General features: G+C 33.0%; 1 protein-coding gene across 2 annotated transcripts in view; it reads right to left on the bottom strand.

Moving 5' to 3' along the window:
* Rhp (GTP-Rho-binding protein rhophilin) overlaps positions 1 to 16,779 on the bottom strand; it is a 30,574-nt gene extending 13,795 nt beyond the window's left edge. Inside the window, exon 1 of one of the 2 annotated variants that reach the window (XM_085480192.1) lies at positions 16,074 to 16,779. In XM_085480192.1, the coding sequence (XP_085336318.1) occupies positions 16,074 to 16,142 (69 nt within the window). In that variant the 5' untranslated portion in view covers positions 16,143 to 16,779. Of the gene's footprint in view, positions 1 to 5,009; positions 5,598 to 16,073 lie in introns of those variants that run through there. The other variant, XM_085480193.1, reaches the window with a different exon arrangement.
* Between the last annotated feature and the right edge of the window lie 1,211 nt (positions 16,780 to 17,990).

The following is a 17,990-nucleotide window of genomic DNA, read 5'->3' as shown; positions in this document are numbered from 1 at the left end:
CATTATTATTCATCTCACTGTACATGTGCAAAATGCTTAAAATATAATTTTTATGTAGAAAATTGTTATCAAAAATTTGGTAATACTACACAGAGAGAATTTTCTCTTAGAATTTACCCTGAAAATCATGATAATCGTAGGACAATATGGTATTGGAAAAAATTTTTAAGAGTTTTTCTGATTAATATTTATGATAATAAAACTATTAATATATCTTTCACAATAAGACATAAAATATGTTCAATTAATTTTACTCTATACTTCCTGAAGAGTAAGTTTTTTCTTTCAGACAAATTAAAGAAATTAAACTTGATGTATATTTACCATTTCATTTTTTTAATTTGTCTAAAATTTGATAAAAAAAATAAAAACTTAATTTTTACCTCCTTTAGAAAAGTGCAACTCCTCAGGGAGTTATAAGAATATAATATTTATGTAAGAAATTCCCCTTAATTTTCGACAAAGAATCATCTAAAATTTTTCGCATTTATTTAGATACACTCTGTATACATGCAATAAAATTTACTATGTACATATTTTTTATTATGATATAAGTATATAATCAGAGAAATTCTTCTAAAATTCTTCCGATACCATATTGGAATATTCGAAGCAATTTCGCGAATGATTTTCGCCAGAAAAAGATACTGGGAAAAACCGCAACATATTGGATATAAATGGACAGGGGAAAATCCCGAAGGATGCGATTGCAGTCTAGTGCAATCCCGCTTGTGGTCCAGGTACGCGAAGTGCAAGGAGATGCTGAGACGGCCGCAAAGAAGGAGTTCGGTAACGGTATCCGTCGCGAATGATCCCCACCCTTTCGAATACCATAGACGTAGTCGAACGGACCCAGAAGAGAAGAAGAAGACGAACGGGAAATAAGATACGTCCACATTTTACGCGGCCTCGTAACACGCACCTGTCGCCGACGTCGCACACCGCAGCGGGAAACGAGCGATTATACATCGTAATTCTGAGGTTTACGCCTATCGACCTCATGTCGCCGCTTTATTTCAATCCTCTCATTCCTATGCCAGTCGTATGTGGCTACGAATTTTTCTCTAGCCTAATACATACATTAATAATTAAATTATCAAGTTAAAGGATCATCAATTTCCGTGGAAATATTACACGAGGCACATAAAATATGATAATAGCGACGGTAAACTTGCTAAAATTTATGAAACCACGTAACGCGAAGAAAATAAACGATCGACCAGGACATATTTATTATGTATAATCTCGACGAGATATACTAATTATATGCAATATTTATTTAATAATAATTCAAAATTTCTTTTTACAAGAGTGACTTTGCTGGCTTTCTTTTACTCTTGAAATATTTCGAAAATAAACCTGTATTTGTATGAGCTTCAATATCACGTAGGGGAAAGTTGAAGACACGTGATCAGGTATGACATAGCAACGTTAAAATACTGCATTTTCCCGCAAAGTCACGACTGGGATAACATTACAGAGCCAGATTCCGCAGTGGTTTTCCCTGGCCGCATACTGCTAAACGAATAACTACTTTTACCACATGTATGGCGCAGGAATGTCTAATTGTGCACGCGTTTCTGATTGGGACCCACTTTCCTCTTCCGGTAACAAGAGCACGATTATTTGCGGAGCAAAGTTTCACGGAAGTTATATTTATTTTATTCTATTAATATTTAAATATTAATTATACGACATAACAAATTTATAAAGTTACAAATTATCCGTTTTTTAATGTTGTGATTTAAATTAAATTTTTTAAAATAGGTAAAAATTGTCGGATTTTTCGTGATACTTGATATTTTTATAAATTCAAGATCTTATTGAACTATATGTATACATCTTCGTTATTCCTGATGACTAGACATCCCCATTTTCGAGGACATGTCATTTAAATAGAGATGTTCCCGTATATATCGACCAATCTCAGTTCTGCTTTCATATTTGCAGTACATGATTGAAAAGTTGTTTTTCACTTCGTTTATTACTTTAATAAATTGAAACTTAAAATAAAATTTGCCAATAATAAAAACAAATTTTCTCTTAGAATTTATCCTGAAAATTATGTTAATCGTGGAACAATATAGTATTAGAAATTTTATAAGAGTTTCTCTGATTGATAATATTTACTACAATAAAAAATATTAATATCTATCATAATAAGATATAAAATATGTTCGATTAATTTTATTATATACATAGTAAAATTTATTATGTATATATTAATAGTTTATTGTGGTAAATATTCATACCATATTGTCCCACGATTATCATGATTTTAATTACCACGAGGATAGATTTTAAGAGAAAATTCTCTCCGTGAATCAATATCGATCAGCAAAGAAAAATGTAGAAAAATTTAAATGAATAAATCAAGGTATTTTTATATAAATTCAACCAATACTAGCTATAAATTGTTTATTTATTACGACATTTCAATCATCGGTTTTGGTTCTTTTCAAGTGCAGGTTCTAATGCAGTATAGTTAGCAGCACAATCCTTCAATGATTTAAGTTTTCAACGTGAATTATCAACTTGTCACAATTACATGAGAGAAATCGTTGTGTCATGATGAAAATCAGTTAAACATATGGTATCAGTTAACAATTTATAGCTCTCTAGTATTGATCGAACTTATATAAAAATACCTCGATTTACTAATCTACTAGCAATACAAAATCATTAATTATCAAAAATGAATAAAATTAATATTGTCACAAAAATGAGAAAAATAAAATATAAACTTAGTCTTGCCCTGGTTAAAAATTGCAGATACAATTTTCTCTACTGTCATAAATCGCATGCAGGAAAATCTGATTTCGAATACAAGGAATACGGTCTACAGTGAGACGGCATCAGAGCATTGAGATACCTGCCCGTTCAGTTCGCTAATCTGCCAGCAAGGGCGTCGCCCTTCGTGCTCGTCTTAACGTGGCGTAACAGAAGCCGATACTGAGTAACACGCAGCAGGAAACGCAACCAAGTACATCCGACAAGCGCCGCGTCGCTGCTCCGCGTCGAGGCGTTTCACGCGCATTTTTAGTCGGTCGATGACTCCAAAGTTGTATTAAACACCGGCTATACGCTGTAATTGAAATTACGTAGTACTGGAGTTGGAAATGCCCGGCTGGCTGAGCGCGCGGTTTACTTCGCCGCCTCGGAGTATGTCGAGATCACAGGTGGAAAGAATACGGGGTGTATTGTCATCAACACGCGCGTGTATACATCGCATGGCAATATTGACGAGTCGAGGATTCGCATCTGAGTCGTTAATTTTTTTTTTTCATCGCGATAATGGATTCAATAATAAATGAATCATTATATTATACTCGCTCTATTTACAGTTATTTATTAATAATTGCGATCATTAATAATCCTTAAGCAACGGTGCAGATTAATTTGCCACTACCACACACATAATTAATTAATATCCGAACTCTTTAAATTGAGAAATTATAAATGTAGAAATCAAATCGATTAATCATATTTCGACTCCGTCTTACAAGAATTCACGAGTATAAAAGTGGAGAACAACAATTTAGATTGATATGAAAAAGAGTGAGAAGGAGGAGAATACACGATCGTTCCGATTTACAGCTCAATTTAATTGGAAACGGCATGTCTCAGGCAGCTTCAAGGCTGTCGCGTCCTTCGTGATCATCGCATGCTCGACATATTACCACACGAGGAAAAGCCGAGGGAGAAAGGCAACGTATGGCGAAAGATTGTATGTATATGTGCGTATACGTGTAATACGTCCGGAGAATTGTGTGGAGGATGCACTGAGAGAGCACATTTAACCTGCTAGTGGTAAAGGTTGGTTCTGTTAGATCCCGCGTGTTCCGCAATTCGTTCTAATTTGTACCATTGTTATTCGCATAATTTAAAATATACACGTTATATGGGAGTATATAACTCGACGTTTTCTACGAATCAGCTGATTATGACAATCAGCTGATTATGATAAAAACAAAACTGAGAAGAGTTTATTCTAAACTGCCTTATATAAAATTATATTTGGAAAAATATAGAGATTACATGCGTTGTGAAACTATTGACATTACGAGCTTAAGATGAGCTCGAGTGTATCACGTAAACTTGCCATTTTTTAAAAATATATATTTAAAATATTTTCGTGAAGATAAAAATTTCTCAATATTCCGAACTGTCATAAAATCTTGGAATTGGAATTTTTTTATAATAAGCATTTGCTTCATATTGTAAAGGACTTCTATTCCACTTTCTCTCGGTGTGTATAATAATTAATGACTCCAATTGTCACGAATGCGTTAGAATTGTTCACCTTGCGAACCGCTCGCGAGTGCTTTCAAATCCACATCATGTTATTCTAGTGAATTAAAAAGTTGATAAGGTTTCATTTTATGAAAGTTATAGACTTCTAATATAAATATAATTTTCAGAATATATATATATTAAATTTACAATTTTTTATTTTTACACTTCATGAGAAATAATGATAAGTTTAAAAACGTGAGAGTTTATTATTATATATACAATGTTGATTTCGAAAAGATTAGATGCTCGATTTTACACGAATATTAATCGTTTTTAATTCATATTTATATATTCTTTTACAAGAACTGAGCCTTTCAAACATGAGCGTCCGCAGGATTTTTTCCAGAATAAGGCATAATTAATTTTAAAAAATTTTTATTCTCTTAGATTTTTCTTTTTTTATATTAAACATGCAAATAAATTTTCGTGTTTATTCAAAAGGAGAGCAAAAATGCTTAATTTTTTTACTAATTCAGGGGAGCAAATGTCTTTTCTTGCTCCCTTCTGCGGAGGCCCATGCTTTCAAATTTAAAGAACGTAAAAAAGACATCTGGAAGATCCTAGATTCTTCGATGAATCTTTTCGACATCTATTGTCTTCGTTGTTTGGATAATTGAAGTTTATTCCCAGATTTTGCAATAACGTTAGGCGGTGAACGGTGCCGCGAGTCCCGGTGCAGCGCAGTTTTGATCGACGCAGCGGCGAATTTTTACCTGAAGTTTTATATCCGGAAGTATCAGCATCGTTCGCGCGTCCGTTCGCCAGGGCGAATCGCGAGTATCCGAGTTCGCCGTTCGATCCGTGTCCTTGCCTTTCGCGTCACCGTGTATCCCTTCGCGAGATAGGAGTGACACGCGACTGCCTCTTCGTCGTCGTTAAGATACCTCTGGAACCTACGTTGCCACGGGGGTTTCCGTGGAGTGCTCGCGGTCGCGTCGTTCGCACGGTCGACCGGAAGTGCGAGCGACTCTTCTCAACGAGTACCGATATTCGGCGAATATTTAGTTCGCGGGATGCACCGACGATTCGCGAACAATGAGAATTATGCACTTATGTTTAACGCGTTGATATACTTGCGATATATCTCGAAGACGTAAGAGTTGTTTATACCGAACAGACTTTTTATTTTTTTTCTTTCACGTAGAGTCCGGAAAATTAACGTTGGAGAACTCGCGTTGGAGAACAGACGGACGCGTTGGAGAACGAGCACGTAGGAGTTCGCGAGGACGAGGAAAGTCGGAAAATATTTGTGAATTTTGGAAAGAGCGCGTTGGAAACTCTCAACGATGCGATATCGACGCGATGGCGTACGCGACTTTCCGATCGACGTAGACGACGATCTATCAGCGGCAACCTAGAGCTCGGCTTGGATCGGTTGTGCTCGGCATCGCTCGGCGAAAGGGAAAAAGAAAGGGTGAGCGGAAAAAGGAGTAGGGATATGGGGCCCGATCGTGAGGATGGGTCTGCTATGCGGCCCACCGGTAAAAGAAGGAGAAAAAAGGGAAGGGGAAATATACCGCGAGATTATGGTAAATTTCTTCTCATGTCAGAAATCTTCTCAAATTTTCGACTTCCTTGGAAGAAGCTGAGGTCGATAATTACGTGCGGTTTCATGTACGCCGAGATAATTTGACTATTTCATAGAAAACGTCATTTAATATAATATTTATTATTTTTATCGTGAGACATATTTTATATCGAAAACATTTTTTATCTTTCTCTTCAAATTATTTTTTTATTTTTTAATTTTCTAATGCAAGATAAGAAGATAATTAGAGAAACTTTATTGATGTACTTGTATATACCTATAATACTGCTATGTTTCGTATATGAGTGATAAATATTTATGCCATTAAACATTTTTTTATAAAGTTATAAATATAAAATTTTTCGCGAAATGTGGAATCTGCATCTGTTTATCTTTAATAGTTAAGAAATATAACCGTTAGAAGTAAATCAAGAATTTTACTAATTATATTGTGATATATTTATTTTTTATTATTTTAATCTAATTAAAAAAATATATAATTACATGTAATGCAAAACTAGAAAGTTATAAAACTAAACAAATCTTAATTTTCATTAAAATATTGATCATTATGTTATTCAGCAAAGTAGCCCAATTGTTGGCACAACGTAATTTTCTATGTTGTTACGAGATAAATTATTATAAAGATTATATGATGATTGCATTAAATGACCGCAGAGTTCTATTATCGAGAATTTCTCTCAATGAATAAAAAACAGATATCTTACTACATATCGCAAATTATCGAAAACTATTTTTGATAACAACAACACGAAAAACAAAATATTATATTTACTACAATATTGAAATTATGTTCATAATGAGATTCAATTCTCAAAAGTAATTGTTAAAAGTTAATCTCTCAAATTAACGTTTTTGCGACACTATGTAATATAATGTAATATAATGATATGTTATTGTAGAAAAATATATAGTGATAATGCAATTTTATGATTGCTACCTTTTTATCGTGGTACTAATCACATATATAATATAAAAAGTCATGATATAAAAAAGTATATATTCTTTGTTAACGCTATATTATCATAATTGCAAATATCATGTAAACTTGAATTAAAATCACAACAAGGTCTTCGAGTATTTATATGCAAAAATATAGTTAGGATATTCCAAATTATTGAAATATGTAATAAAATGTGTAATTAATAGTTATTTTTTTGTAATAATAAAAGTAAATAATAAAATCTTCATAATCATTTTCATAATTCATATAATATGGTTAACATATTTAATAACATGTTTAACATTTATTAGTCAAATAATATTCGGAAGCCTTGTAACTAATACTGCGCGTATATAGTTACACAAGTTTGCGATTTCGAATATTTGTTCAACCGCTACAAGATGATTGAGTTGAATGCAACAGATGGTTGCAAGATCTTTTCTTCTTCTTTAGCTTCTTTAGCACAAGTATTTGCACTTCGATATTTCAAATTGACGAGACTAGAATGTCATCACCTTTATATATGTATTGCGAAAGATTCAGAGCCCGAATAACTTGAAATTTTAGCGCAAAATTTGTACAAATAAATAAACTATTGCGTAAACAGTAATTAATATAACTTGAATTAATATATAGCTCTAAAAAATTAATTAAATATCTTATCATATATATGTATATATATATATATATATATATACATGTATAATTTTAACTTAAGTCTTTCTCTTTTATTCGAATTTCTTATTATCGATTAAATTGTAGTCTATTAAAATAATGTTCTAGTTTTTACAATAATGCGAATTAGTTTATTCACTGTCTAAACTCGTTATGTGTTAGTGAACATCGATGACAATCGAACTCTCATTTGCATCCGGGGTTCGGTTTCCGATTACGACACACCTTCGCGATTTACATGGAAATTATGCGGTTTAAAACGAGCATAAAATTCGAGAATGCGAAATGTAAAATCTCTTCCACGTCGCGCGATCGAAAGTCGCGAGATGGAAAGCCGAGACGTCGCTACCGAGAGAACGCGATGATGAGAGAAAGGCGCTCGAGATGATTAGTTCACTCGGATGAATACACAGGTAGGTGCGGAAACAGGCGACTTTTCTGTCATCCGGGACGAGGCGAATATAAAAAAAATTGTATACAAAAATGTCGACGTTCCGAAAAAAAGTGCATGCGCGCTTGCGCGTTTCGATATTCGCCAGCGATATATTTACGTAATCGATTATTATTGCGAAAGAATCAATCGATTTCCATCTGTGTCTGTATCTGGTAAAACACGTGAAACATTCGTGCATTAAATTCGAACGCGTTCTAAACGACGATTTGCACGACGCTGAAATATCGCGCTCGACGTCGAGATCGAATTGCAATTTACGATGCGCTGCATGATTATCGTGTTTTTTCGTATCAGCAGTCCCGCGTTATGGTAGTTTAACGCGATGAATGTAAACGAGTGCACCTGTGCGCGATTTCATTTCTTTTTATATGAACCGTGTCTATACTGCTGATTTATAGCGAATAATGCTCTCATCTTTCTCTGCTGCCTAATGAAAATATTCATTGAAAAATCTTCCATTTTCGACATAAAAGGGTCACACAATAAAATTATCGTTAGAATTATCTATCGTGATCACGATCAACTAACGTATTTTTCATGTTACCTAGTTAGTATCAGATATATTGATAGTTTGACACGTTATCAAACTCACACTGATGATAAAGCAAATATTTCTCTGAAAAAGAAGAATGAACTAATCGAGAGAATATATAACAAAATTTAATATTTAACATTTTATAAACACACTAGTGGCCATCGTTAAATTTTCATGAAATTGTTAATCCGAAAAATGGTACCTTCAAATCGCAAAAAATGTTTAAAGGTCCAACAGCGATTTCGGTTTCAACTATGCATATGTCATGACAGAAACCGCAGTCTACAAACTTCCATTAATGACGCCACGTCGTAGTTTTCGAGGATCTTAGGTATGCAATAAAATCGAGCACCGTGGCAAGGTTAACGAGTGACCACGACGCGTATCGTGTTTTGCGTTTGGAGGCACGAAAAACGCACCGCGTGTCGACGGCGCGTGCGATTACGCAGTGTGACGTGACGTGACTCACGCAAGACCCCTTGCTTTTGCTTATGTATGTGGCATCAGCCGAGGAAGAGGAAAATGCGAAGAAGCAGCTTCTCCGTCGTTTGGGAGCACCGGAAGGGCTGACAGCTGCACCAGCGTGACTCACGCGAACGCACACCGCTGGCATACGTTATTAAAGTGCTCGATCGAGTGCCGCACATTGTCTTGCTTTCTGCTCTAGACAGAATCAGCGATATAATGTGTACGGATTCAAGGAATGTCATTGAGAATTTTTCAGTCCTGCGTATACCGACAAATTTTACATCAGGAATATAATGCGAATAATTCATTTGGTTAATTCTAGAAAAATATAGATAATTAATGATTACAATTTTATTTTTAATGTTTGCTCTAAAAAGTTGCGGTATATATCATTTTATTAAATTTCTCTTCTTTCATTTTGGTGCTGTACTTTAAATATACTGTATTTATAAAATAAAATATAAATCCCAGGTAGAAATTTTGTCTAAAAATAATCAGGGCTCCATATCTTCTTTTAAAAATATTTCTGGAATCCAGGTAAAATAATCTAACTAGAACCTGTGTAAAGTTTGGGACGCCTGAATAGTACAGACCCTATCGCAGAATCCGGGTGGGCTCAAGGTTATGCCCAGAATTTGTAGAAAAATTATTTGGAGTCTAAAAATAATCAGGGCTCCATATCTTCTTTTAAAGATATTTCTGGAATCCAGGTAAAATAATCTAACTAGAACCTGTGTAAACTGGAACCTATAATTTTTGTAAATATTTGTTTGATTTATATTATAATTATTTCTATAAGCTAAATTATTCGATCCTGGCCTCATATATAGTTTCATATTTATTCTAATTTGGGAAAAATATGTCAGTGGCAATCTAAAATTCATGCAGATTTTTCCGATTATCTTTTTCCTCGGTAAAATAAAGGTAAATTTCTAGGGTGTATTCTAGGCTTAGATAGATATTTCAAACTGGATTTTTTTACCTAGGTCCTGTATTTAATTTCGGCAAATCGAGGCAGATTTCTATCTGGGATGCAGAAAAATATAAAATAAAATCGTAGGGATGGATTAAAATAATTAAGTTTCTTGTTTGATTTTTGCTTTGTTATCCTTTATGCTTTTAAATTAGAAGAAAGAAAAAAGAGCGGAATAAAATTGTAAGGAAACAGAAATGCATTTGAATATGATAAGACTTTAATCTTAGATTAACTCTTGAGTCAGTCCCTTGTTCAGAGAATTTTATTAAATTTCTCTTCTTTCATTGCTGCGCTTTAAATATTATTGTATATGTATATAGGTAATAAAATAAAATATATAAATACAGAAAAATATATATAAAATAAAATCGAAGGGGCGGCTTAAAATGTTACACTTGGTTTAATTTTCTTACTTGATTTTTATCTCGTTATCCCTTATGCTATTAAATTAGGAAAGAGAAAAAAGGGCAGAATAAAATTGTAAGGAAACGGAAATGCATTTACATAAATACGATAGACCTTAGAATAGCTCTTGAGTCAGTCCCTTGTTCAGGGAATTTTATTAAATTTCTCTTCTTTCATTTTAGTGCTGCGTTTTAAATATTATTGTATATATTAAAATAAATACAGAATAAAATTGAAGGGACGGCTTAAAATGTTACACGTGGTTTAACTTCCTTGTTTGATTTTTACCTCGTTATCCCTTACGCCTTTAAATTAGAAGAGAGAAAAAAGGGCAGAATAAAATTGTAAGGAATAGGAAATGCAGGTGAATACGACAGACCTTAGATTAGCTCTCGAGCCAGCCACTTGTTCAGGGGAAGTACGTGCCAGCTCATCGATTCGTAATTGCAGTCGCGACGCGTCCCTTGCCCCATTGATGACTTGATGCCCAGACGACGACATACGGCAGGCGCCAGGTAACAAAGAACGTGCCCTAGCCGGTCTTTTTCTCTAATATCAACCGTATACGCGATCGTGAATCATCTTTTCGATTTTCAAATCTTTTATATTTCATTCCAAGACGTTTCTGTTTAAATAAAATTGAAATCTGCTTTAATAGCATTTTTATTTTAAAGCGTTTTCTCTGTCTCTCTCTTTCTTTATCTTTTTCTTTTTTTTTATTAATTATAATAAATTATAATTTTTTGTTAATTATAAAGATGTAAGTTTCTAATATTTTTAAACTATTTCAGAAATGTGTTTTGCGATATATACAATATTTTAAAATAAAGAATAATTTTAATGGCACTGTGAAAATAAAAATGAGAAAAAATAAAATATTTCATTACATATGTACATCATAGTCTTATAGACATTAGAAAAATTTTAATATTTTACAAAATATATTTATTTTTTCGATTTATTGAAAAATGCAAAAAATGTAATTTGCAAACAATATAAAATTTATTATATTGTTTGCAAATTTATTATATTATTTATTAAAAATTTATTATCTTTTTGCTGATAAGATTCAGATAGAGTACACATATATTAAATGAGTGAATCATTCGATTATAAATTTCTGATTATATACTTAATTTCCTCGATAAGAACATGTTATTTCTCTTACGTCTGTTTCTATATGAATAGTATGACGAATCATCTCAAACCGTAAATTCCCCGATGCAAACTATATTTCGAAAATTCCATTGGTTGAAGATGATTTTATGAATAAGTAGAATTTATTCGTATGTACCGTAATGCAATTCTACGTTATTTTCTTTTATTTATATTCTTATGATATGAAAGGGAGAAACAGAACCGGTATTTTAATATACCTAACGATTTCTTTACATTTCAACATCATCTTGTGATATCTACTAAGAAATGAAATTTGAACAATAAATAGTTTCATACGAAAACAAAAATTAAGAGATTAAAAGATCCGAAATATAAATGCGAAATAATTCAAAAATTTAAGCATGATTCTGATTAACATATCAATACGATTGTAGCATAAATGTACGCAGGAAAAATAACAGTAGTAGTACTAACTTTAATTAATATATCTATATTCAATTATATAGTATAGTAAATAGAGAGGAAACCTGATACTCTTGTGATACCATCGTATAGGAAATTAAAGATCCTATAAGAGAGAGAAGAGAAAGGGAGAGACAAAATCTATGGCTTATTATATTGTCAAACGTACGATATTATAAATTCTTATAAATATTATTAATTCAAATAATATTCCTATATTGTTAATATTAGTAATAATATTAATAATAATATTAATAAAACTAATAATATATATTTATATATGCATATATGTACATAATAAAAAGAATATTTCAATTAATTATTTGTAAATACCGAGAACTTAATTAAAATTATGTAATCAAGTAAAAATTTGTTTAAATATATAAGAATATTATAATAGGTCCTAAAAAAAGCAATGACCTGATTGATGAAAAAATTCGTGTTATCCTGAATAGATCGAGATTTGAATAGGAGCAGAAAACGAGAGCGAGGGAAAAATAGAGAGCGAAAGAGAGAAAGACTGACAATGAGAATTGAAAAAATAATACAGGTATCTGTTACGCATTTTGCGACTTCCGGTATGGCGTAGGCTATAAGATGCGGCGTACGGCGAATTTCGGTCGCAGTCGAAGGCGGCTCGAAAATTTACTCCCGTTTTTCTCAATATACGAAGACGTAGCGGGCAAAATTGCACGTACGGAGACACGTTCACTGTTGTGCGACACGACCTGAGAACGACGTAAGCGAGGCACGCGGCCGGCCGGCTGGTCACCGCCGACCTTGCAAGTGTTACTCCACTTTCGAACGAGGCTAACCGCGAGGTGAACGTTGCATCGCTTTGCCTTCGCGCGTATTTTGCAGATACAATGACATTTAACCCTCTCATTTGTGACACTTCCATTTTCGTAGTCGCGATATAAGTATGTTACGATAATATTTTTATTACGAAAGAAAAATATGCGAACACGTTTCTTTTTTTTAGGAGAGAAGAAAATGTTTCTTTCTGATAAATATAATTTTTTAATGCTCCATCGATGTATTATGATTATTTGTCTGATTTAAAATATGATGATAAAATTGTTGCATGATAAGCAAGGTCTCTCGTTTGCAAGAACTATGCATATAAATTCTTTTACTTACATTGCTAAATAAAATAGATTATATATAAAAAATATTATACAAGTGTTAAAAGTTATTAAAAAGTAAAAAAATGTTTTAAATTTATAATTTAAATAGATAACAAAATTATGATATAGCTTACGTAAAAAGTTAGTTTTACAAACAATGTAACTTGTGTTACCTGTCCGTAAAGAAGAATCTATAATCTCTCGTAGTGGCACAGATAACGTCGCGTGGATGCGTGATAATACGTTCACCAGTGTTAGCACTTGTTATTATTCATTAAATGCATCACTGATGTATATTCATGACGCAGAACATCAAATATATGCAATTAAATTGGTTTTCCTAACCGCAAAGTTTTTCAATTTATTTTTATAACTTAGATATGACGTAAATTGTGATGTTCTGTGAAGAAAAAGATTACCATTTATAATGATGTGGTATTCACATATAGATTACTATGACCAACAAGATATATTATTTCATATTTGCTTAAGTAAAAATAATTTGTTCAGCAGCTCATGTTTCATAGTTAAAGCGATTTATAATTTCACGCTTAATTATTAGTTTAATTAGCGACAAAATATTATAATAAACATAGTACTTGCTATATTGCGAGACAATCAACACTTTTTCGCCAAAACATTGTTTAATATTTTTCGAACTTTATCTTGATAATATTATCATATATTTATTATATAGAATTATATTTATATAAAATTATATTTATACAGAAATATTTATAAATTTTTTGAATTTATATATATTAAATTTAGAAAGGCAGGCTAACGAGAATTTTTATCACTATCAGAATTAGAATTTAATCGAAAAGTAATTACCATCCACGCGCGAGTACGATTTTATCGCTTATATGTAGAAGTCGAGTGGGAAGGCTCGCATTCTTAAGGGATAACAATAGGCACGTGCTATTTCACGACGTACACCTCGTTAAAGCAATTACGCGAATTGGATGAAGCCTGAGCGTGGCTAAGTAAGAGCCGCAGTGTATAAAAAACAGCACATTCTCCCATCGTTATCAAGATAAAAATTTGTTGTAAAAGTTTCATTTACTTGTCTATTTAAAAATTAAGCAAATTAGCATAGCTTTCTTAACGTATATTATGCATAAATTAAATTAATGGATGCTTGTATATTTTATATCTATAAATAAAAATCATCAAACTTTAATTTTCGTATATAGAAAAAAATATTTCTACTAAATATTCAATGATGCAATATACAATGAACAATAGTGCGTCAATTAAGAGCAACGTTCTAATCCAAAACAATTAATATAATGCGCAATTAAATTAATATGATTGATATATATAAAACGATTCGGCGTAGTAGCTATTTTAATGGCAGGTGTCGGGGTTATCTTTTATTTATTCCACGATAATGATAATAATACATTGTATCTTTGTGGAACTTTCCTAGAATTCTCCATAGATTAAACATGAGACACTGCACTTGCTATCTCGCGACATATGTATAGTTTAATATCTCGTCAAGTATACATAATATCCTAGACAAAAAATAATTAAAAAAATCTCAACATTATTTATTGCTAGTTTTATATACTCTCTCTCGCATTTCAGGAAGGAGCAAACAGAAACATTTCAAGAAAAAAAATCGCATTTGAAGTAGCTACTCTTTCGCATATTATCAAACACGCAATGCAATGCAATATTACTTTGTTTACGTTTTCTGATTGTGAGTGCATAATGATATGTTAAATAATACAAGAAAAAGAAGTAATAAATTTCACGCAAAAGATTTGGAGATTTAAAAATATTTTTTACTTTTTATTCAAAAATAAAATATTACTCCTTTATATACTCATAAAAAAAGAATCCGGAATATTTTATTTCGAAGAAGAGTTGTTTTTGTCTAATTGTTAAGTATATAAAAAAAGTTAAAAAAAATTGGAGAAAAAAATTCTAGTTTTTCCAGACGATTCATGATTTTATTCGCTATTAATTTATTAAATTTGCTCTAGTTTGAAATTGTTATATAGTACGAGTTTTATATTATAATACCTTTATAATGTAACTATTCGAATGTTCATCACGATGAAATTTGAAGATACGCATGCGACGCACGTGTTTAATGTATGTCGTATGTTTCTTTGCACAATGATATCGCACCTGTGCAAGGATGCTTATTATGTATGAGCGTAGTGTTACAAATCAATTTTTGTTTGACTTCTTAAAATTGTTCCCTGAACGTTATTATTGCGGCTGTCTGATATTATTCATTTTGCGTTAACACAAAATTATATATATTAAAATTATCTTTTATCGTTTATTATATTAAATGTACTTAGTGCTTCTTCGTCTTCTCATGTATTCAAGTCACGTTTGTTTTTATCATAAAGATCGGATATAGCAATTAGCACAAAATTGCGCTGAATTAAGGAAACGTGAGTAAAATTTATCTCAATAATAGACGGTAGCAATTTAGCGGATAGATGCGACCCTGAATGCATAGAGTTACATAGAAACGAAAGTGAAAGTACACGGGTCTTTGACAGCGATCATCCGGCAGATCGACGGAAATATATTGACGTTCTAGGGACATGTGCGCCATATAAATCGTCAATCGTCATATGCATGAGCTTCCGCAGGATATTTTCCAGAGAGGCGGATGATATTAAAATTTTTTTGTTTCTTAATTTTTTTAAATTAATTTTTTTTATATTGTTATTTTTATGTTTTAAAATTAAATATACACATAAATACTATAGAGTTTATCAAAAGGAGAGCAAGTGCTTAATTTTATTTCTGATTCCAAGGGGAGGCAAACGCCCCTTCTTGCCCCTCCTCCCCCCTGGACGTCTGCGGTCATATCCGGTGAATTTCCGATGATGGATTAATTTCGGGCCGTAAAAGCGAAATTTAACGATCATCCTTGAAGCGTTCAAAGACGCACGAACGCGCGCACGATAACTTTGCTAATTCAAAATTACGCGACCGTAAAATTTGGTATAGGAACACATATGCATATGTAAAGTATACGTATGTATATATATATATATATATATATATATATATATATATCAAAACTTACCCGAACGAATCGCGGTCGATTGAAGCCGCCATCGTCGACGATGTCCCCTGCCACGATCGGAACATTCATTATTATAGCTGTCGTCTCATATTATATCGTCACTACGTCAATAAAAAAAATCACCGATCACTATTTTTGCGAGAACACTATAGACACTCGTCACGCGCATCAAGCATAATATACGTTACAACACACTTCGACAAGTTACCGAAACGTATATAACAAACCGGCTAATAAACTCGCGAACCGAGGAGTTTCAGGCCTACGACACGCGTTATTTAAATCGCAGCGTGATATAACCGTCGTGCTAGAGACGCGCTGCACGGACGACGATCCTCATGCACGTATGCCCGATCGTTCGCGTGACTCCTCTTCTTTTCGACGACCGACGCGAAGTTGCCTCGAAAGCGAAGCGCGCTCGAGACTCTCGATTTCGTCGATCGACGCGGTAAATCGAAGCGGCGGGGTCGATCGAGCGGGACCGAAGACCGATAAAACCTCCGCGAGGGAGGGAGGGTAATAATTGGCGCGAAACAACACCGCGCTTTTCCGCCTCTGCGCGGACCGCGTTCGAGCGGCTGCTCCGGAATAGGTGACAGATCGCGGGCCGCCAAATGTCAATCGGCGGCGATGGCGCGTGACGCGAATGCGCGTGAAGTACGCAACGAGTACGCGAGACGCATCTCGCGCGGCCGCTCGTGTTGGACTGTCGCGCACTCTCGGAGCGCTTCGACGCGGCGCGCAAAGGTACCACACCACACACACACATACATACATACCAACCTTCACACCGACGCGCCGCCGGGCCCAAGTCCCTAGGTACAATGCACCGTATCGTTAACCGATAGTCACGTTTATTTACTGTCGGTCGTCTTTATTGTTAGAGTTTCCGGTTTATTCCCTTTTTTTCAGGATTTTTCTACAATAGATTCTTTAAAAAAAAACTTCTCTTGCCTCTTTTAATGCTCTATTTCAGGTTTTCGTAGCTCTTGGACGTAGCCGATGATTTGACACGTTGTCGCACGAATAATCAATTATTTAAATCGTCTAAATTGACCGGAACTCTTGAGCAGTAACCGTTATTTATAATAAAAAATTTGCGACCATCGACTTAGATTAAAGTCGAGTAATGTAGATTAGCGCATGCCCCGATTAATATATAATAAATTAGTCGGTATTAACTACACATTTAAAACTTGTCGCATGGAAATTTAGATAAAAACGAACGCGTTTTTATATAAAGGACTTAACGCGTGACTCACCGGCAGAATTTATTTTTAATTTTATTTATATACCTAGAAAAGTTCTTCCGGCTATCTTGTATCTGCTTTAAGACGTACGTTTCTTTCAACTTACTTTTTTCTTTCCTTTTCAAACAAGTGTCCGACAGGAAGGCGCTTTCTTACACGCTGTGATTTTATTGTGAAAGTTAGATGTGATCTCTACAAAAATTTTAACATTTTTTTAAGAGAATTTCTCTATTTTTTTGCTGATAACGTACTCTTTTTACATAAAAAAAATTTGCATCGGCGCGACTTTGATGAAATTATAGTACACTTGCTAGATTTTAATTTAATATATGAAATTAAAAACATTTTGAGATACAGATTTTTCTACTTGCATTTCTTTCCAAATATTCGTGTATGATGATTCAGAATTTTATCTGACAATGTGAGTTTGGACATCTATACATAATTATTTGATTATTAAGTTTATGATTATTTGACATGAAAAAGATAAAGAAATTGATAAAATTAGAAATAGTTAATTTATATTGATTTAATATTAATATCTTAATTTAATATAAATTTAATCAATAAAAATATTAAATTTCTTAATTAACAATTATAAATGATATATGAATATCTAGATAAAATACGTAAAGTTAAAAAATATACACATCCTATTTTTTAACTT

The sequence above is a fragment of the Nylanderia fulva genome, unplaced genomic scaffold (assembly GCF_048542155.1).
Source record: "Nylanderia fulva isolate GAGA-0341 unplaced genomic scaffold, ASM4854215v1 Scaffold14, whole genome shotgun sequence".
Classification (NCBI taxonomy): Eukaryota; Metazoa; Arthropoda; class Insecta; order Hymenoptera; family Formicidae; genus Nylanderia; species Nylanderia fulva.
The sequence above is the reverse complement of the archived record's forward strand: the minus strand, read 5'-3'. Positions and strand labels throughout refer to the sequence as shown.